Source organism: Macrobrachium nipponense, chromosome 35 (genome assembly GCF_015104395.2).
Source record: "Macrobrachium nipponense isolate FS-2020 chromosome 35, ASM1510439v2, whole genome shotgun sequence".
Classification (NCBI taxonomy): domain Eukaryota; kingdom Metazoa; phylum Arthropoda; class Malacostraca; order Decapoda; family Palaemonidae; genus Macrobrachium; species Macrobrachium nipponense.
Window position 1 is genome coordinate 59,551,241 of NC_061096.1, and position 22,155 is coordinate 59,573,395.

The 22,155-nt window shown below is 38.8% G+C and overlaps 1 protein-coding gene across 2 annotated transcripts; it reads right to left on the reverse strand.

The window, feature by feature from the left end:
- Positions 1–168: 168 nt before the first annotated feature.
- On the reverse strand, positions 169–21,881 carry LOC135208827 (translation initiation factor eIF2B subunit epsilon-like). Of its 2 annotated transcripts, XM_064241386.1 has the most exons (13): positions 21,688–21,881; positions 16,010–16,140; positions 13,712–13,897; positions 12,686–12,860; positions 11,451–11,692; positions 10,925–11,050; positions 3,475–3,625; positions 2,802–2,988; positions 2,190–2,396; positions 1,948–2,087; positions 1,215–1,370; positions 680–835; positions 169–465 (listed from the first exon to the last, which is right to left on the reverse strand). In XM_064241386.1, exons 1-13 carry the CDS (start codon positions 21,802–21,804, stop codon positions 403–405), a joined length of 2,037 nt encoding a protein of 678 aa, XP_064097456.1. In that variant the 5' UTR covers positions 21,805–21,881; the 3' UTR covers positions 169–402. The 2 variants fall into 2 exon arrangements, with proteins under 2 accessions (XP_064097456.1, XP_064097457.1); XM_064241387.1 differs by lacking the exons at positions 16,010–16,140; positions 21,688–21,881 and adding an exon at positions 15,253–15,311.
- Positions 21,882–22,155: the final 274 nt, after the last annotated feature.

A 22,155-nucleotide genomic window follows, 5' to 3' on the forward strand; every position in this document is an offset into this window, starting at 1 on the left:
TGTTTTTTTCAATGTCTGCTGTTCATAATGAATGACTTGTTAGTAAATTTATCATCCTATATTTACCCTGGAATTTAAGAGCTACACAAAATATGCAATACACAGTGATATTGGAAATTGTGTTGAGCATATTGTATTACATACGAAGGGAATAAAAACCTCATAAAATTACAGTCCACATGGCATGGCACACCACTTTATAATGAAAAATGTGTATTCTACAATGTATTAAGGGAATTTATTAAATTTAAAGTCAAAGAACAATAATGCTTGGCACATGAGCAAGAATATTACTGCTTTCTGAAGAACACATGATCTCTTCAAGGTACTGTAATGTAACAACAAGTAATTTTCATTAAAAGGAAAATGCAGTTCCATATGGATCAAGAAACAAAGAAACTTTTAACTGTCTTCTTCACTTTCTTCATCTTCGTCGTCTTCTAACCAGTCGATGAATTTTTGTATCTGGAAAATACAAAAATAATTTCAGCTATGTACTTTTTATAATTATCATACAAGCAATGTAGTTCACAGTGTAACTAATTTTTGTTGTATCTGAAAAAATGCAAGATGAATTTGAGCAATGTGCTTTTTATATTTATCACAAAAGCAATGTAATTGACAGTATAACAAAAGATGCTACAATTTTTCCATGCATTCATACACATAACTGCCTTACCAGACTCTTAATAGTAGTGGAAACTGGTGTAGAACTGCTTTCTTTTTTATACCAAAAAATGATTACTTCATTATCCAACACATCGTGCACCTGATTTAGCTCATAAAAGATTTTCTGGGCTAAAGGTAGATATCCTCTGTGCTCATTCATTAGTGCCTGCAAATAGGTAACGTGGTAAATAAACATGTATGTACACACACAGTGGTACACACACAGTGGACATAAATATAGACTGGAAATGATTTAATAAGAGAAAATATATCAGTAAGTAATTTAGGTTATTTTCAGTAACTGCTCAAATAGCAAGCTTCATCTATATTTGTGTGTGTGTGTGTGTGTGTGTGTGTGTGTGTGTGTGTGTGTGTGTGGTGCGTGTGTGTGTGTGTGTGTGTGGTGTGTGTGTTTTTTTCAGTAATCTTTGTTCTGTTAACCTTGACCTTGTGTCTATTCTCCTTCAAATTTTAATATTAAAGTAAGATTTGTGTCAACCTATTTAAGGACTCTGGTAATGAAAAGTTCTAATGAACATGCTTACCTCAATTGCATTAAGCACAGTTATCTGATCTCTTGGTTTACGGACATAATTCTTAAATACATCGGTGAATTTAGATAACGACCTTTTTGTCAGAGTCCAAAGACCCTCTGAATCGTATTTCTCGGGCTCCTTTTCCTCACCTGCTCTTAAGATAGCCTGCAATAAGAAATTTTATTTAATAATTAAAGTGAAACGGCAAAAAATTACTGTAATAATATACGTACTACTTGGGGGTAACCTACGAATTCATCTTAAGCTAAAAAATGAAGATAACCTGCAGCTGTGAGTCAAAGGAAAGCTGCAAAAATGTTTATACAACCCTGATTTGTAAAGTAGTACTACTCAGTTAAGTAGATGCCATAGAATATTGAACTTCTATTCTTTGAAAAGAAGGGAATATGGTTCCCTATAAAGTGCCACAAAAATGTCTCGTCAGGAAAATAAGGTTCATCGTGACTAGGATGAGATGACCAGGAATAGATACTATTTAATGGTGTATAGGTGTGGCAAACTGGAAATTGATGCTTTTTAGTATTATGTTTTGAGTAAGCTAGGTGGATTAATGAAAAGAATACACATATTTGTGCACGTGAAATGATTACTTCGATAACCACAGCTAAAAGTTCAAGCCAAAACAGACATTGCAAAGGCATTTAGAATAATTAAAATGGACCTAAGATTTAATTACCTATTAAAAAGTTTCAAAATACACCAATAATCAATTTAGACATACCTGTGTAACAGTTGCTAAAACTTCTTCCATGCTCATATTATAAGCATGCCTAGAAGCATTTATCTCCAGTACAACGTTTTCTGCTGCTGATCCAGAACTTAAGGCATTTGTGACGCTTTCTCTAATTTCACGTCTGAATTCTGAAAACAAAAAGCATAAGTGAACATTTATCACCTTGTATAATCTTGGTTTATGGTATGAAAGTATATTACCGTAACTGAAGACTATAGCTAATAACTTACCATATTCCCTCTGCTCATCCTCATCTCTCATGTGTGCATCCTCGCCCATGACTTGATCCATATCTTCTTCATCTGACAGTTCTTCCTCACTGGATATTTCTTCAATTTTCTCTCTGCCCCAAACTAGTTTTCTTAATTCATCATCGTCGTCGTCCTCAGTAACAACAAATGCATGACCTTGGCTGCCACAAATTTTAGGATCAGGCTCTGCAAAAGTGTTTAGGACTTATATTGAAACCTTTCCAAAACAGTTGATTTAATCAATAATAATCATCAGGCACTTTGTGTCAGGAGATTCCTTAATGAGTTTAGATGTCCAATGAGTTCTCACCATCATCTTCTACCTTTTCTTTAATTAAAAAATCGTTTGACATTGTTCATTGCAACAATAAATGTACATCACTAATTTTGTTGAAATAATTTTGTTTAAAAGCTGAGAATTTCAGCCCAACTCACTTTTGGTCCCAAGCCTGGAAGGACAGGAAGGGTTGCAGTCAAAAGGTGCATATGTTTGTGAAACAACTGCCAAAATCAATTATGAAATGAGTTATTCAAGATAGAAAGAGCTCAAGGAGGCTCAAGAAAAATATATAATTAAAGGCTTTTACATACCCTGAGTTGTATTTTCCTCTTCAAACTCATCAACTGGAGGCACTGCTGAAAGACATGTAACTGCTGGTATCGTGATATTGGGACCTAATACCACATTTGCTCCTAACACACACCCTGGTGATAATACTACATTCTCCTCCAGTTTCACATTATCACCTAAATAGCACTGATCTAGCACACAACCTTTCTAAGGAGACGGAAAAAAATATTGATTAGCTTTTTGTTATTGTGGTTGCAAATCTTACAATAATAATTATTGTTGGTAATAAACTACCTGTTTTGTATATACATAGGAGCTCTTAAGTTTCAGAAATTTATTATCTATGAAATTACAAAGATTATTTACTTGGAGGATAAGAAGAAGAAATAGCACTATGACAAAAATTAGTTTAATACATTTTGGGTCAATTATAACAAGAGAGTTGAAACAATATGACTGCACTGTGAAGTACAAAAATAAAAATTTTACTTCTAATAACTGACATATATCTTGACCTCAGCATTCAGTGCTTTATGAAAATTAATGAAATAAAAAGAGTCCATGGTAATGCTGTAGTTCTCTTTTCCTATAACAAAATCAACAAGTATACTATCTAATACACAAAATAATAATAATGCTGGTTTTTCAACCATAACACAGGTAAATACTAAGTATGTATAATACTGTACCAACCTTTATACAAACATTATTCATTATGAAGGAGGAAGTGATTTTCACATTATCCTGAACGGTGCAATGATCTCCAATGACTGTCCTCTTTAGCTGTGCTGATAAACTAACTTCCGAACCAGCTCCAACAACCACGTCCCGACCACCATTCCCTCTAATAAAGTCAAAATTGCAATTAAGTCATTAATAATAATTGGTGTAAAAATTATTAACAGTCATGTCAACTTAGATATGGAGTGGCAAGGCAAATTTGCTTCTATAATCAGATAAAGAATTATACAAAGAGAATATTCTTTCTCCTTTCTGCTTTTTAGGTTTCAGGACTTCAATATTCATCTCTGTAATGTTATAGCAAGACTACATATAGTATAGTACAGCCATGGGACTTAAATATTCTGTTGTAAAAGACTCAAATGTATTTTGTGCAAGGAGACAAGATTCACACATATTCATAATTTAATGTCATTTGAAAATGAACAAAAGAACATCTAACTTCAGGACATGAATGAAAAGTGTACATAAAGTGGCCAACACTATCTCTGTAATAATATTATATTAAAACACAATGCAAAATGATATTGTTAAGATACAATAAAGTTTTGTACATACTTACCTGGCAGATATATACTTAGCTATAGACTCGGTCGTCCCGACAGAATTTCAAAACTCGCGGCACACGCGACAGGTAGGTCAGGGTATCCCCCATTCCCGCCGCTGGGGGGTGGCGGGATCCGGAACCATTCCTGTTTTCTAAGTCATAATTTCTCTTCCACCTGTCTCCTGAGGGGAGGATGGGTGGGCCATTAATCGTATATATCTGCCAGGTAAGTATGTACAAAACTTTATTGTATCTTAACAATATCATTTTTGTACATGAAAACTTACCCAGCAGATATATACTTAGCTGATTGGCACCCTTGGTGGAGGGTAAGAGACAGCTAAAACATAATGATAATACTTATAGTAAATACATTAAAAAAGGAAAAAACAACATATGTTCTTGGATATAATAATCCATGGTTCCTACCTGATTGGGCTGAAGACTTCATGACTACTGTCAATGAGTCTGCCTGCCTCAAGAGTCCCAGCGAGGTATGGACCTATGGCTGAATAACTCTTTGGATCGTGTCAATGGGGGCTAGCCCGCTTACGCGACAGAGCCTACTCTGGATCGTACCAATGGGGGCTGACCCACTTACATGGTAGAGCCTTGACCTTTGTCATATCAATGGGGACTCGCCCTCTTACATGACAGAGTTAAGGTTTCTATAAGTAAACACAAGGAGCACTGAAGCCAATCCCGATCACCTGACCATGTTAGTACTGTTATAACCTATGAATTGCAAGAGGGTCCCCTATTCCCTCTGACAATCAACCAATAAAAACAACCACCAATAAAGACAAATTTAAACACTAAAGTAAGTTAAGAAGGATTAGCCTCAGCTCCTTCTCCCAGCACTGAATTCGCCGAACATACGCTCCCAGAGCAAAGCACTTTTCGTAAGAAATTTTTACGTCTCTTAGGTAATTGGAGGCAAACACAGAATTACATCTCCAAAAAGTTGACTATTAGTGCCTGAAGAGACCATGTTTTGTGAAATGCCATTGACGTAGCTATGGCTCTCACTTCATGTGCTCTTACTCTGAGAATCTTGAGGTGCTCTTCATTGCAAGTAAGGTGAGCTTCCTTTATTACATCCTTTATGAAGAACGTAAGGGCATTCTTTGAAATCGATCTTTTCGGATCTTTTACCGAGCACCAAAGACTTTCCTCTGTACCTCCCAGCAACACTTTTTTCTTCAGGTGGAACTTGAGTGCCCTGACTGGACACAAAGTCCTTTCTAGTTCTCTTCCTGTTAGTGAAGATAGTCCTTTTATCTCAAAGCTTCTTGGCCAAGGTTTTGAGGGATTTTCGTTTTTTGCTAGAAAAAGTGGTTTAAAGGTGCACACCGCTGAATCCTTCCTAAAACCAACTTTACCTTCCAAGGCTTGCAACTCGCTAATTCTCTTAGCTGTTGCTAATGCAAACAGAAATAAGGACTTTCTTAGTTAGGTTCTCTAAATGAAGCTGTGTGAGACGGTACAAATTTTTCTGACATTAGGAACTTAAGGACCACATCCAAGTTCCAACTCGGTTTCTTGATTATCTGGTCTTTCGTGGTTTCGAAAGACCTTATAAGGTCATGGAGATCTTTATTATTAGTAAGGTCTAGTCCTCTATGTCGAAAGACTGAGGCCAGCATACTCCTGTAACCTTTTACTGTCGATACTGCCAGGTTACAGTCCTTTCTCAAATAGAGAAGAAAATCAGCGATTTCAGCTACAGAGGTACTGGAAGAGGATATTTTCTTATTCTTACACCATCTTCTAAACAACTCCCACTTCGACTGATACACCGTAGAGGTGGAAACTCTTCTGGCTCTTTTAATAGCCTTCGCCACTTCGCGCGAAAAACCTCTTGCTCTGACGAGTCCTTCGACAGTCTGAAGGCGGTCAGACTTAGCGTGGGGAGGTTCTTGTGAAATCTGTCGAAGTGGGGCTGTTTGAGAAGATCGTTCATCAGTGGAAGCGATCTTGGAAAATCTACTACCCACTCCAGCACCTCTGTGAACCAATCGAGAGCTGGCCAGAAGGGAGCGATGAGGGTCATTTTTGTTTCCTCTGAGCAAGCGAAACTTCTCAAAACTTCCCCTACTATCTGAAAGGAGGGAAGGCGTATGTGTCTAAGCCTGTCCAATCTAGCAGAAAGCTGTCTACGGCTACTGCTTGCGGATCCGAGATCGGGGAGCAATAGTTTTCTAGTCTGTGATTCCTGTTGGTCGCAAACAGGTCTATATTGGGCCTTCCCCACAGATGCCACAGTTGTTGGCAAATCTGAGGATTGAGAGTCCATTCCGTGGGTAGGACTTGGTCTTTCCTGCTCAACAGATCCGCCCGGGACGGATTTCTCTCTCCTGCACAAACCTTGTGAGAAGAGAGATCTTCCTTTCCTGAGCCCAAATCAGCAGATCCTTTGCTGATTCGTCAGGGAAAAGGATGAGTCCCCCTGTTTCTTTATATATGCAAGGGCTGGTTTTGTGTTTGTCCGAGTGAATTTGAATCACCAGACCTGAGACCTGTTCCTCGAATGAACTAGAGCTAGATGAATGGCTGTTAGTTCTTTCTTGTTTATGTGCCAGGACACTTGTTCTCCTTCCCAAGTGCCTGACACTTCTTCCGAACCTAGGGTTGCTCCCCACCCTGAATCTGAGGCGTCTGCAAATAACGCTAGGCGAGGGTTCTCTAAGTGAAGGGAGATCCCCTTGCTTAGTTTTTGTGGATCTAACCATCAGAGGATATTCTCCTTGATTCCCTTCGAGATCGGAAAGGTTTTTCCCAGATCTTGGGACTTCCAATCCCATTTCTCCTTCAGATAAAATTGAAGGGGTCTTAGGTGTATTCTTCCTAAGGAAACGAACTGTTCCATCGAGGAGAGGGTCCCCAGTAAGCTCATCCATTCCCTCGCGGAACAATGTTCTTTCCTTAAGAAGACTGCAACCTTTTCCAAGCAGCGTTCTCTCCTTTCCTGCGAAGGAATACGCTAGAAAATCCCGAGAATCCATCTGAATCCCCAGATAGACAATGCTTTGCTGGGAGTCAGCATGGATTCTCGTGATTGACTAAAAGTCCCAGGGACTTTGTCAATTTCAGAGTAAGAAAAGGTCCTCCAGACATTGTTCTCCGTTGATTGGGCTCTTATTAGCCAATCGTCCAGATATAATGAGATCCTGATTCCTTCTAGATGTAGCCAATAAGCTACATTCTTCATGATGTCCGTGAAGACTTGAGGTGCAGTTGAAAGTCCGAAACACATCGCTCGGAACTGGAATACTTTCCTTTGGAACATGAATCTTAGGTATTTCCGTGATGCCGGATGAATTGGCACATGGAAATACGCATCTTGAAGGTCCAGGGACACCATCCAGTCCCCTGGACGAAGAGCAGACAGAACAGAGGAAGACGTCTCCATCGAGAATTTCTTCTTCATAACAAAGAAATTCAGGGCACTGACGTCTAGCACCAGTCTCCATCCCCCCGATGCTTTCGGTACCAGGAACAACCGATTGTAAAATCCTGGAGATTGGAGATCTTGAACCAGTTCTACCGCTTCTTTGGAAATCATCTGTTCCACTGCCTGCAAAATAGCTAGTCTTCGGACCGAATCCGAGTATCTTGCAGTCAACATCCCTTGGAGGTGTCGTCAAGGGAGGATTTTCCTGAAGGGGATCAAGTATCCTTTTTTCAGGATTGAGAGGGACCAAGAATCCGCTCCCTTCTGCGCCCAGACTTTTGCAAACTGGAGAAGTCTGGCGCCTACTTTTGTCTGGAGGACTCTCTGTTCATCAAGACTTCCCGAAGGACCTTCTAGATGGTCTACTCCTTCGTTCTGGTCTGCGACCTCTAAGAGGGGTTCTAGAAGAGGAGGCACCTCGAAAGGGCTGTGCAAAAGAGGTTCTCTCTCTTTTTTCAATAGGCACGGCTGGCCTAAACTTCCTAGCTGAGTGTGTGAGGAGATCCTGAGTTGCCTTCTCCGTTAGAGATTTTGCAACCTCCTTAACTGTCTCCTGTGGGAACAGATGAGAGGACAAAGGGGCGAAAAGAAGAGAGGATCTTTGTAAGGGTGATACGGCTCTTGCTAGAAAAGAGCTAAAGACCGATCTCTTCTTTAGGACTCCTGTTCCAAAAGCTAGGCAACTTCTACGGAGCCGTCCATAACTGCTCTGTCCAAGCAAGCCAGGACACTTGAAAGTTCTTCCATCGAGACAAAGTCGGTGTCCTGAGCTCTCTTGGCTAATGCTCCCAATACCCAGTCCATGAAATTGAAAACTTCTAGTCTTAAAGAGACCCTTTAGAAGATGGTCAAGCTCACACATGCCCCATGTTGCTTTAGCAGAAAGCAAAGACTTCCTCCTGGATGAGTCTACTAGAGAAGCAAAGTCCGCGTCTGCGGATGAAGGGAAGCCTAACCCCATGGGTTCCTTGGTCTCATACCACCTTCCAGGTTTCCCTGTTAACTTGGAAGGAGGGCAGGAAAAAACTGTTTTGCCCGCTTCCCTTCTTGAGGCTAACCATTCTGAAAAGGTCTTCAAAGCCTTTTTCATACATAAAGCAGGGCGCATCTTGACGAAAGAAGAAGACTTATGAGCCTTGGTACTGGACATTAAAGATCCTGGAGAAGGCGGATCAGCAGGATGAAGGGAGTCTCCGAACTCCTTGAGAAGTAGAAGAGAGAGCCTCTTGTAGTCCGAAACTGCTACATCTACAGGCTTGTCCTCATCCGAAACTTCTTCCAAAGGATCAACTGAAGGAGACCGTTTGGAAGTGATCGGGCTCTTCCCTCGAAGTAGTACTCCTTTCCGAGAAGGAGAGCGCTGAATTATAGAAAACTTCTATACGAAGAATGAGGCTCCTGGCGCCCAGAAACATTCTTGCGCCTACTAGACTCTTGTTGCCTAGTCACTTGAGGTTCGCAAGACTCTCGGCGCTTGATAGGCTCCTGACGTCCTGATTCAGGGCGCTTGAAAGGCTCCCTGCGCCCTGACTCCTGACACCTAGCAGGCTCCTGGCGTCCTGACTCCTGCCGCCTAACAGACTCCTGGCGTCCTGACTCTTGCCGTCTAACTGACTCCTGACGCCCTGGATCCTGGGGCTTGCGAGGCTCTTGACGCCCTTCCTTGCGTCTCACTGCCTCTTTGCGCCTGACTGGCTCCTTCCAATCCTGGTCCTGTAGTCCCAAAGGATCCTTATACTTGAATTGGTTTAGGTTCTCTTCCGGTTCTTTGAACCTAAATCGATCGAGACTTCTGCTCAATTCATGGCGTCTAGAAAGGGAGAGGCTACGTGCTTCCTGTCTGCCAGGATTCAAAGCCTTGTCCAAAGGAGGGCACTTATCTCTTGGAGAAGAGCGCCTACAGGGCGAAAGGAATCACCTGTCAGGAGAAAAACTCCTATCCGAAGAGTCTCTCGACGAAGGCGATAAACGCCTTGGAGAGTGTGTGGTCTCTCTCCTTTACGTAGAGGGGCGCTTAGAGGAACTCTTAACAGGGAGCGAAACATCTTTCCTCCTTGTCGAATCCTTAGCGAAAGAGCCTACTAAAGAGGATAACTGCTCCTGCAGGTTAATCAGGAACTTCTTCGTTGGATCCTGAAGAGAGGGCTCCTCCTGTCTCGCCTTCTTAGGATCCGAGGGCCAATACTAGGGAAAACGCTCTGGGCTGGAATCAGCCGTGTCTCCTTTAGGCGCCTTCCAGATTCTCTTCAAAGGGCGCGAGGCCGAACTCCATCCTCTTTTAGGAGAGGAAGAATCAGAGGCCGAAAAACACTCCCTTAGGATGCCTTTTCTGCGGCTATCCAAGGCAGCCTGGGACTTAACAACAGGATCTGCCGAAGGGACGCCTGACCGTTGGGGATGTTCTGCATCCTCCCTGCGGCTTTCGACATTCCTCCTCCCCTGGTCCTGGGAGTTTGGAAGAGGTCTAGGCCTAGGAGCAATGAGGAACCGGTCAGACGCCCCCTCCACTGCACTGGGGACACTGCACAAATCACTATCACCACTCTTACCTTCATTTAACGCTCGTAACTGAGCCTGGAGTTTCTTGATAGAAGCTTTCACATTTTCCCTCTCAGAGGAAGAATCTTTGGATTCAGTACGGGGAGAAGCAGCTGTGGCTAAGGGAAAATCGTTAGTAATAGGAGAGTTATGAACTTCCTGTTCTAGAGAGCAAGATCTACTAGATGATCTAGCTGAAGCTTTCCTTACTCTATCCCTTTCAAGTTTCCTAACGTAAGAAGATAACTCCTTCCATTCAAGCTCTGTTAGGTTCTCGCACTCAATACAGGTGTTATTAAAAGAACATTCATTCTCTCTACATTTAGAGCAAACATTATGAGGGTCTACCGACGATTTCGGTAGCCTAACTTTACAACCTTCCCTACTACAAACCCTAAACATAGGTGAAGCCTTAGCGTCAGACATCGTGAAAGAGTAGTCAATACCAAAGTCGAAAAACAGTCCACAATAAGCGTATGCCAAGCCAGAGAAAAAACAGAATACGTCACCAAAAAACCAATCCCAATTCTCGGCAAACAAGTTGAAATCCAAGATGGAGGAACGAACAATAGGTGTTGTCCGTTCAACCGACAGAGAAATTATGTCTTAGAAAACGGGAATGGTTCCGGATCCCGCCACCCAGCGGCGGGAATGGGGGATCACCTGACCTACCTTTCGCGTGTGCCGCGAGTTTTGAAATTCTGTCGGGACGACCGAGTCTATAGCTAAGTATATATCTGCTGGGTAAGTTTTCATGTACAAAAACTGTTTTTCAATGAAACAATATACTGACAGAAACATGCAGACTTTACAGTAATGAAAATTGTTGGACAGAAAATGAAATATAACAAGAATATACTAACTTGTGAAATTTAGCAGAGGCTTCCCAGTAGTTATTGGTAAAGTCATCATAGAGGTATCTTATGCGATGACTGGTTAGGCTTACCTCTGGTACCAAGGGGTAGGCCTGGCGACGAATAACTTCGCTACTGCAAGAGCAAGTAAGAAATGGGTAACTCTTCAATTGTTACACAAACAGACACTTTATTCTCTGCAGGCTCGCTAATCAAATACTAATTGACTTGGGGTGTTCCACAAAATGTACCTATAATTGTACAGTTTACTATATAATTGTGGATTTTTATTACCCATTGGTTTTCACGAGACTGTGAATCTTTTTATTAACAGTGATTATTATTATTTCAGACCAATAATGCTAAAGCATAATTGTTTCAATTCATGTATCGCTTACATCAAAATCAAAGCTAATAACACTGTAGAAAGTTAAAACTGTTAACAGCAATAACTAAAAATAAAAATAAAAGATACCCTCATGGTATTTGCAGAAATGTGAATATAAAACATGAGTTACTCTAATCAACTTCTCACCTTACTGTCTCATATAATGGAAGAGAAGTTGCTCGAGTTGCATAGCCGGACTCTAAAACTTCACACGCAATTGCATAATCAAGAAGTTCTTCCTGCTCTATCACTCCACGGATGAGACTGTCACGGGTTCCATAATCAAAATTATCTGAGAACAACGATGGAACAACTTCTGAACAAACAGCAATACCCGGGTCTGACACAGCAGGCAATACACGAAGTTGACTACAAGTTTTCAGTAACTCCTGTAATAACAAAAGATATGGAGGTTATAATAAAATACAAAAATGTCAAAGAATGATATATAAAAGATGAAAAAGCTAGGCAAAAGCAAACAATGTTTTCTTTTAGACAACTAAAGACATTTATACACTTTTTACACAATTTTTCATTGAAACAAACAATGAGACCATAAAATATTAACACATATAGGTAAATGACTAACCACCAGACAGGAAATTGTCTGGGAAGTAGGAAGATGCAGTGGGTTTGGTACATGGTGGAAAACAACAGATCTCATGATTGCAAACTCATACATTGTAGGAGGGATTATCAATGCCTGGAATATTCATTTAAGAGTAAAAAATCATGACTATGGAGGCTGTTCAAGAAGTTGATAAAGAGGTGGTAGACATACTGGATTGTGATGCAGTTAGAAGGCAGTAAAAGATAAAGTCTCTGGATATCTGAAGAAATTGCTGGACAGTTGAGGAATATCATGCATTGCAAACATAGGCACTTACAAAGAGAATGTATGAAATTCCAAAAGAGCTTAACAACAAAATGCAAGGGTCCATGGATGGCGTGTGATAACAGAAAACTAGGAAGAAACAGACATGTACAGAACATGGCAAAAAATTCAAACCTAAAAGATTGAGAAAGATAGGAACATAGGTATATGCATAAAAAGATGAAAAATCAGTCAGTTAGTCAGAAACAGGACCTTGAGAAGTAGAGCAACCTACAAATTTTGGCTACTTAGTGGTTGGGTGCCATAGTCTTTTGGCAATCTGTTCAACTTCATAATCTAAAGTTTGCTTTAGTTATTAATCTGATTATATAAACTACAAACAATTTTTAAATCTCATTTTATAAAACTAATAAAACTGTCAAATTATATTCACTAGTTATTAATTTGATCAAGCATTGTTATAACTCCAAGGAAAATTTGAAAAAAAGGTTTTCAGCATATTTCATGCAAATCTTCATATAATAAACATAAACTGTCTAGTAATTACTGCAGGGATCGAGAGCTTTGACTTCGAAGAGCTACGACGAACATGATGGAGAACTTTGCCAGTTGTTGCATTTGCAATGAGTGTTGCTGTACTTTCATCATCCCCAATATGTTCACCAGTCTTATTCATGTACAGCAGAGTCATAATAAATTTCTTATCAATGGATCGACGTTCTCTGAAAAATGAAGATAATGCATCACAGGCTTGTTTAAAAAACATAATCAATAAATAATTATTTTTATCTGATTATTCAGGGAAAATTAGTAAAAAAAAAACTCAACATAGTTCTTTCTACCTATATAACATGGATATGTTCCATCACAACTAGTAATGAATGTGAATGTCTTCCAAGTGATCATTACCCATCCATTCCTACAGTCTACATCAAAACAATTTTTTTTTTCAAACATACATTTTAATATTCTATATTTCACAGAGAAAATTAAGACAAAATATGCAACTGCCATATATCAATAAAGAGAAATGAGATACTGAAAACATAAAAGTACTGTTACCAATATCATAAATTTCCAATCCACTTGGAGCATTGCAAGACTGTTTGATGTCATCTTCAGTGAGAATTAGATTACTAACAGTATATGCTGTATTCTCATTTACTTGAAGCTTACAAGAAATAATGGCTACTAATTGTCTGCAGTATCTTAGACATTCAGACCTTGCATGTGGGGTTTTCGTAGTGATGGGTTTGTGATAAAACAAACAGCAATTACTTCTGGAATGAGAGGCTGAACACTGGCTAGTCTAATACGCATTATGAACCAGTCTTTTGAACTAAAATAATCTAAATACAAAAAAACTATCACCCAGCTTCACAACTACTGCTGATCAACAATTATACTAGTTTAAAATAAAAAAATGTTAAAAATCATATGCATTTTTATTAGGATACAAAGCTACACTTTCATGGAGTTGCTTGTGCAAGATGCACTTCAGTTGTCTTGACTAAATTTTTTACCATAAACTTTTTAGGTCCAAAAATGTTATGCAAAACAGTATCGTACTTACTTATGTTTTGCCATAAGAGCTTGCAGGTCAATATTTGCTATGGTATCTCCATGAATAAGGAAGAAATCATCCTTTAGCAAAGACTTTGCATACAGATCTCTCATAGCGTCACCCATCGAGTGACAATCCTCAGAAGCAACGACAATGACATTCATACCACGTTCTGCTCGACGTGCTGTAAAGCCTCTGAAATCATAATGGTAAACAAAATTACAAGAAGCAATGACAACATATGTGATATGCATGTATGCAATAATTTCTAAACTTTAAACTGGCTGATGAATAGATTACCAAAAACATGGAGGAGGGAGTAACAAAGTATACATCATTTGTAGAAAGAAAAAAAAAATTTACAGTTATTTTGTAAATTACATAACTGTTACAAATGTTACTTTAATACGCACTGGTTATTTCCTAAGATCACAGTACCATAAAAATACTGAAGAAATCTAAATCAGCCAACACAGTACGGTACTACATGACGAGTTTGTACAAATCCAGTAAGGAATACTATGACGAAAAAATTTAAATCCTTTAAACCACAAAGACACTACATATACAGTGCTATGTGACCAAAATACCAGGCTGTTACTGTCTTACTTACCCACTTGCTGTAAAAATACTGTACAGTACATATATGCTTTACTACTAAAGCTGGGAAATACTATATCAATATTCTAAAGAATATTACAAAAGTAATGCAAATTATGCTCTTTCTTCACTTTTCTTGGCAAACAGGCCATTACAGAATTCACACTCTTGTTACTCGTGCTAATTACAAATGTAGCTTGGAGGAACCCTGAGACTACCCAGGTATAGGGGAAATCGCTCTGAGCTCCATTAGTTTTGAGGTTTCTACTTCTGATTCTTCTTGAATGTTAATAACTAGGATGCTTCCCTTATCGTTACTGTTTCTTGACATTGCAGATGTAGCCCTGATTCAAACTGTTTGTTCTAGTACCACAAGGAGTGGATATTCCTCAGCGATTTTACATCTACAACCTATAGAAGTGATAGAAGCTTTCTTCAAAAGTCATATTCTACACTTATAAACTGCCTAACTTGTCTTCCTCTTAGTGACCATGGGTTAAAGGAGCAATCACAACAAGAATAGTGACAAGAGCTCAACCAAAGATGGAAAACTACAGTTAATGCATAAATTCCCACTTAAACTTGAAAAGTTGCACTCTAGGCCATGGCCAAGTGCTAAAGGATAGTAGCGATGGGTGAGTGGGTTGTACCCTGCTACACCCTGCCACTCACCTACCTGTAACCAATAACATTTGTTTAGCCTTCCTCAAGGATGACTAACTTCTTGTCACAGGAAATAATGAAAATTTTTGTATGTCAAGACTGGCAAAGAAAGGCATTCATACAATAATGATTTGTACAACCAAAGAATTTGAATTAAATGTGATAAGATATATTTTACATGACTGATTTTCTATACTACACCACAGAAATTGATATGTGATTACTGTGCAACTAGATCATGAAGCAAAAAATGAAACTACTGAAAATAATCCCAGAAAGCACTTTACCTAGTTACCTCTCCATGCAGTGCACAGTAAATGGACCAAATCATAAAAAAATAAAAAAGTAAAACCATTGAAAAGCTATCTGGGAAAGAACACAATCTGAAAAATTGCTTCAATTTTCAGTAATACAATGTATGTAAATAAAGTTACGTAACTGGTAAAAAATATTTTACTAAAATGAGATGCTCTGATTAAAGATCCTATAAAACTCTTTGAATCTGTGAATAAAAGTTTTCAAAGGATAAAATGAATGAAAACTAGTGAAATGAATCAATTGTATTTTTACCTTTACAGTGGCCTGTATGACATGCATGGTTTATCCTCTGAAACAAGTACTGTACAGGAATATATATACTAACGGTATCAGCCCCAATATCTCTACACAGAAATCCTTCCATTAAAATACAAAGTTTACTTCTGTATTTCAACTTTCTTGGTAATTTACATACATGAACTATTGTCAGCACACTTCATTTTCATCAAATAATCCTTAGAAGAGGAAACCACTTCAAGTCAATCTCAATCATGTTATTCTTATACTATTGCACATCGAAGAACAGCAACACCACATTCTTTTTCAATGATTGCAACAGCCTTAAAATAAAATGCTTTCATGCAAATTCTTTACATAACAGTATGTTACATTTAATATGTAACTTTTACAAGTTTATGATGAAGCTACCAATAAAATTATTACTAATTATTAAAACATATGAGAAGCCAATATATAACTGTAAAAGTACTAAGACCTAAAACTTACTTGCAATGCTGTCGTATCAAGTCAGCATGAGGTTGAGCACGACAATAAACAATGACTTCATCAATACCGCTTCGTTCTAACCAGTCAAGAGAATAGTCCAAAAGTGGTGTATTAACCAGTGGAACCAATACCTACAAAATATATATATAAATTAATCTCCTGAAAAACTTATAAAAATTAATCTCCTGAAAAACTGCAATTTTAAAAGGAAACTGGAGTTTAACCAGCTTACAGCCTGCAAACTAATACTTTTACAAGATCTGATTCTCAGGTAAGCTAGGTAAATTAGTCCTAGTTACTTAATGTTACTAGACAGCTAGGGGTTCCAGAGGGGGAGGAGGCACTGCCCCCAGCCAGGTAAGAACTGGCATCACAGGTTAGATGAGTTATGAATACATCTCTGTATTTCACTCAATTTATCATTTACCCTGTCCACAACCCTGGTTTCCCACTACAGGGGCCCATATATATCCTAATGTGTGTGTGTGTGTGTGTGTGTGTGTGTGTGTGTGTGTGTGTGTGTGTGTGTGTGTGTGTGTGTAAAGGGTGTATCTGGAGGTCCGGTAACTAAAGCCCCTAGTAGCATTGGATTTAAAAAGTGCCTAGAACACATATTTTACAAAGACTTCACATGCTTATTTTACTTCGTATGGTGGTTTCATATAGGGTAAACAATCACAAATGATCCACCATCATCATGCTGGCCGGGTCTTATTCACTCGATATTTAATTGGTGAAACAAGAATACAATTACAACTCTAAGCATACCATTCAAAAGACTGAAGTTTCGTCAACATAATGTGATACTATATGAAAGCCCCTTCTTCTTCTTCTTCTTCTTCTTCTTCCCAGCTTTTTCCCATTTTTATATGGGGTCGCCGTTTCGGATGAGCCGTTTCCATCTATTTCTATCTTGCACTTCTGCCTCATCAATTCCCTTCTCATGTAAATCTCCTCTCACACAGTCCTTCCATCTCTTTCTTGGTCTCCCTCTCTTTCTTCTTCCTTGCACCTCCACTCCCATAGTATGTCTCCCAGCGTGGTCCTCATCTCTCCTCAACAGGTGTCCATACCATCTCAGCCTCCCCTCCTGCACTTTCTTTGATACTTCCACCACCTTAGTTGACCCCCTTATGTAGTCATTTCTGATCCTATCCACTCTTGTTACCCCAGACATCCACCTAAGCATTCTCATTTCTGCCACATCCATCTTCTTCTGCTCTGCTTTTCTCATGCTTGCTGTTTCCGTACCATACAGCATTGCTGTTCTTACCACCGTCTTGTGAAATTTTCCTTTTAACCTAAGCGGCACTCTTTTGTCACAAAGAACTCCCGAGCCGCTCTCCAGTTGTTCCAGCCTGCCTGTACCCGATGTTTTACTTCTTCTTCCATACTTCCTCCAGCGTTAACAAAAGATCCAAATACTTAAACTTATCAACTCTCCTTATTTGCTCTCCACCAAGCTGAATACTTTCTCTATCATCCCCCTCAGTGGTGGACACATATATTCTGTCTTGGATCTACTTATTCTCATTCCTCTGTCCTCCAGTACTTGTCTCCATCTTTCCAATTTCACTTCCAGATCTTCCCTGCTCTCTGCACACAGAACAATATCATCCGCATACAATATGTTCCATGGTACTGTCTCCCTTACTTCCTCTATTATAACATCCATCACTATGTTAAAGATAAATGGGCTCAGAGCCGACCCCTGGTGTAATCCTACTCTCACCTCAAAACCTTCTGTCTCCCCAACACTGCTCCTCACTCTGGTAAATACATTCCGGTACATCTCTTGTATCAATCGCACATACTTCTCTGGCACCATCTTCTCCCTCAGGCTCCTCCATACCTCTTGTCTCGGGACTCTGTCATAAGCCTTTTCAAGGTCAATGAATACCATATGTAGGTCCCTTTGTCTTTCCGCCGAATTTCTCCATTATTTGCCTCAGACAAAATATACAATCTGTTGTTCCCCTTCCCTTCATAAATCCCATCTGCTCTTTACCTATTTGTACTTCTTCTCTCAGTCTAGCATCTATCATCCTTTCCAGTATCTTCAAAGTGTGGGACATCAATTTAATGCCCCTATAATTACCACACTCTTGGACATCGCCTTTCCCTTTAAAAATTGGGATCAATATACTCCCACGCCACTCATTTGGTATCTTTTCCTGTTCAAGGATCTTTATCATAAGATCGTACAGTATATCCACTCCTTCATCTCCTAATGCTTTCACTCAATTTATCATTTACCCTGTCCACAACCCTGGTTTCCCACTACAGGGGCCCATATATATCCTAATGTGTGTGTGTGTGTGTGTGTGTGTGTGTGTGTGTGTGTGTGTGTGTGTGTGTGTGTGTGTGTGTGTGTGTAAAGGGTGTACCTGGAGGTCCGGTAACTAAAGCCCCTAGTAGCATTGGATTTAAAAAAGTGCCTAGAACACATATTTTACAAAGACTTCACATGCTTATTTTACTTCGTAGGTGGTGGTTTCATATAGGGTAAACAATCACAAATGATCCACCATCATCATGCTGGCCGGGTCTTATTCACTCGATATTTAATTGGTGAAACAAGAATACAATTACAACTCTAAGCATACCATTCAAAAGACTGAAGTTTCGTCAACATATTGTGATATATGAAAGCCCCATACGAACTAAAATAAGCATGTGAGCTCTTCGTAAAATATGTTTTCAAGGCAGTTTTGAAATCCAATATGGCGGCTACGTTTTCATGGACGGTTTCTCATCAGTGACGGACACCATCTTTCCCAGCCTTCCCAGCACTCATTTGAACAATGTTAGCGTATGTATGTAACGTTTATTGATCTTACTCAAGATTGCAGTTGTAATCAGCACAATAAAACAACATTTTGTTGCCTATATTAGTGAAAGTATGACCTTGTAATCGGTGGTTTTATCCTTACTGCCATCACAACTGAAACTCCACAGTGCTTATTTGATTGTTATTATACACATTTTGGTCCTCAGTTCACTCCACATTGCACTTTAAACCCGTTGCTGTTCCTGGTTTCTAAGCGCGCGCCATAAACACAATTACAAACAGCAGACGACGACAGACGACGAAACTGCAAAGTTTTATTCCCTAAACTGTTTACTTTACTCGTTATTTAGTTTAAATTTACATTGTTATTTAAAAATTTTGATTTAATTCATGTATATTATCCCTTTTTTGCAACCAAATTACCCCGAAAAATTACAGATATTTCTAACGTAGATAAAATCAAATGTTTCTAACGTTTTCGTACATCTGGCTGCCGAAAACCATAGAGGAACGAATACCGAAAAGTGCATAGAGGAAAGACTACGTTTTTTTTTTTTTTTTGCTTTTTTGTTTTTGCTAGCACTTTCATTGATTTCAGTTCTTTATTAGTATTTTGAATTTCTTAAATAATCGTATGCCAGAAATAAATGTAACCTTTAATGTTTGCATGCTTTAATGTTTGCATGCTAAGAATGGCAAAATCATCGTTTGCCACATTCAGTCGGAGCCTTCACAACATACGCCGATGCATTATCATAAACTGTTTCCAAGAATTCTAGTTGTCATAGTAATGCAATAATGATAAAATTGCTTTAATATTTATGTATATATACTTCCAATACATAGCCTAATTTCACCAATTTCCACGTTTTGTGTAAGTCTTAAACCCAGTTTGGAGGGTGAACACATACCAATTGGCAACAGAGAGAGAGAGAGAGAGAGAGATAGAGAGAGAGAGAGAGCGAGAGAGAGAGAGAGAGAGTTGAGTGGATCAGTGTATAAATATACGGTCAATGGGCAGGTAACAACCGAGTGAATCGTTAGATATATCCACCATGTAAACTACTATTATTAGATAGATAGATGGAAAAATCATAGAAAATAAGTTTAAACTGCAACAACTTTCAGAGAGAGAGAAGGGAAGGTGAAGGAAGGAAGAAGGACAGGGGTGGCGGTGGAGGTGGGGGGAGAGGGTAGGTGGAGCTTTTTACTGCTGTGTTCATATCCATTTCTGGATAATGAAGTTTTCGTCTCTTGGTACAAGGACAAGTGTCGTTATTCTTTACGATTACGGTACCCTTATAAATTACGGCACTGGGTAATGCACTAAAGAAAAATCTCGCTCTGTTACGAGTGTTCGTTACAGAAATAGGTATTGCCAAAAAACGTGCTTGCACTGTCTCTGAAACCCATAGTAGACATGCTGCTTAGTTGTCAATCAAGTTTTTATAACCAAGTATTTTTTACAAGCTAGCTATTGAATAAATTTGTATTTTCTCAGTCAAAACATATGCCCCTCAATGCTAACTTTCCTCTTTTAAACGACTTTCTGGTCATTGCAAATTCGGCCCCATAATTTCTTATGGTGCGAAAACAGACAGAGGCCCATGGACCCGAAAACGATTGCGTCACACTACGGCGATAATCCAGCAGTAAAACATCTTCATATATCCAAAAAGTAAATAATAAAGATATATATGCGCATTACGATTATAACAATTACACGAATAGCTGATAACAATCTGCATGAATAACTGGTAAACTGTTCTGCAAGAAAGTTGAGTATAGCAATTCATTTACAATAAGCACGAAAGTCAAGATGTCGTGACATCATAATACGGGACTTAAAAGAACGTTCTAGTAATTCCGAAAAATAATTACTTAAATTTGAGTTAGGAACCGAGTTACTTTTTCAATAACAAATATTTTCAAATTAATCATCATAAATATGTAAAATATTGATGTCTTACTATTTATTTAAATAATTATCTAGTGCACGCTTTGTCGTCTTCTTCTACCAAAACAGTAGTTTCCTTAAAGACGTCGTGGCCAGGGACCGTTTTCCGATTGTTGTGATGAGAAATCGTGTTTCGATTGTTGTGATAAAAGTGCTCCAGCGTCTGTGGGTACAAGTGGTGTGCGGATTTATCACAGGAAATGGTTAGTTTATTGACACAAGCTACTCCGTAAACATCGAGATGGCGTCAATCTTCTAAATACCTCGAGTTGTAAGTAAAAATGTTGAACGCGTTTTGGTGAGATTTGCACTACGTTGAGACCGTTTTCAGTACCCTCTGTTTAAATCTGTTTAAATCTTAAATTTGGCCTTAATTTCTAACTTAGGAGAAAATACTTACTTCGAAAGGAAAATATAGGTCTTTAACTGCGTCTCTCACTAACAACAAGTCGCGACTGATGCCCATCTCGGGTGTCAGGACGCGTTATAATGTACTTTTTCGGAGGGTGGCTTGCATTGATGGTAGCTGGCCTGCGTGGCTTGCTGTGATGATCTACCCTATATCACAGTATGTTGACAAAACTTCAACCTTTTGAATGGTATTCTTAAAGATGTAATTGTATTGTTGTTTCACCAATTAAATATGGAGTGAAAAAGGGTCTTCTTCGAGAGTAAGATGGACTCGATGCGATTGTTTACCCTAGCTAAAAAAAAAAAAAAAAAAAAAAAAAAAAAAATCTAAACACTTTCATACATAGAGAATTTATACTGACAACTCCAGAGTACGACTGAGGCTTAAAGTACAAGTTTACCACTGATGATTTAATAACCCAACAAAGTTGCGTCATGACAGAAAAGGACCAGCAGCAGTAGATCAGCCGAATGTCAAGTACATCAACGAACAGAAGGTAAAGTACGAGAGGGATATACCTTAGGAAGATCCTGAGAAATGGTACTGCCGTAATCCTGACGGAAATCTGCAAGAACCACACACTGTAATAACTTCTCCTCACTCAATTCCCCAATTTCCTTCGGTTTTGGGGCCATGGTATCAAGCGAACAGGTAACAATACAAGACGGTCTGTTGGAGTTTGTTTACATTGACTGAGAAACAGGTGAGGATATAATACCCATCAGATGGGTAATAATCTGAGTAATGGTTCTCATTTCAAAGCAGAAGCAAAGTCGAGCTAATTACCATCACTGTATGATCTATCTTGGCCAAGATATAAAACACTTTCCATTTGGAAAAAAAACTTTATTTCATATATAGAATTAATATGACATAATGATCAAATGAAACTACAAATATATTAAGTTCAATGTAGAAGGTATCGGGCCTGTTTATAATTGTTTTGGATTTCAAAGCATTAATTTTCTGGTACTGCATTATCATTT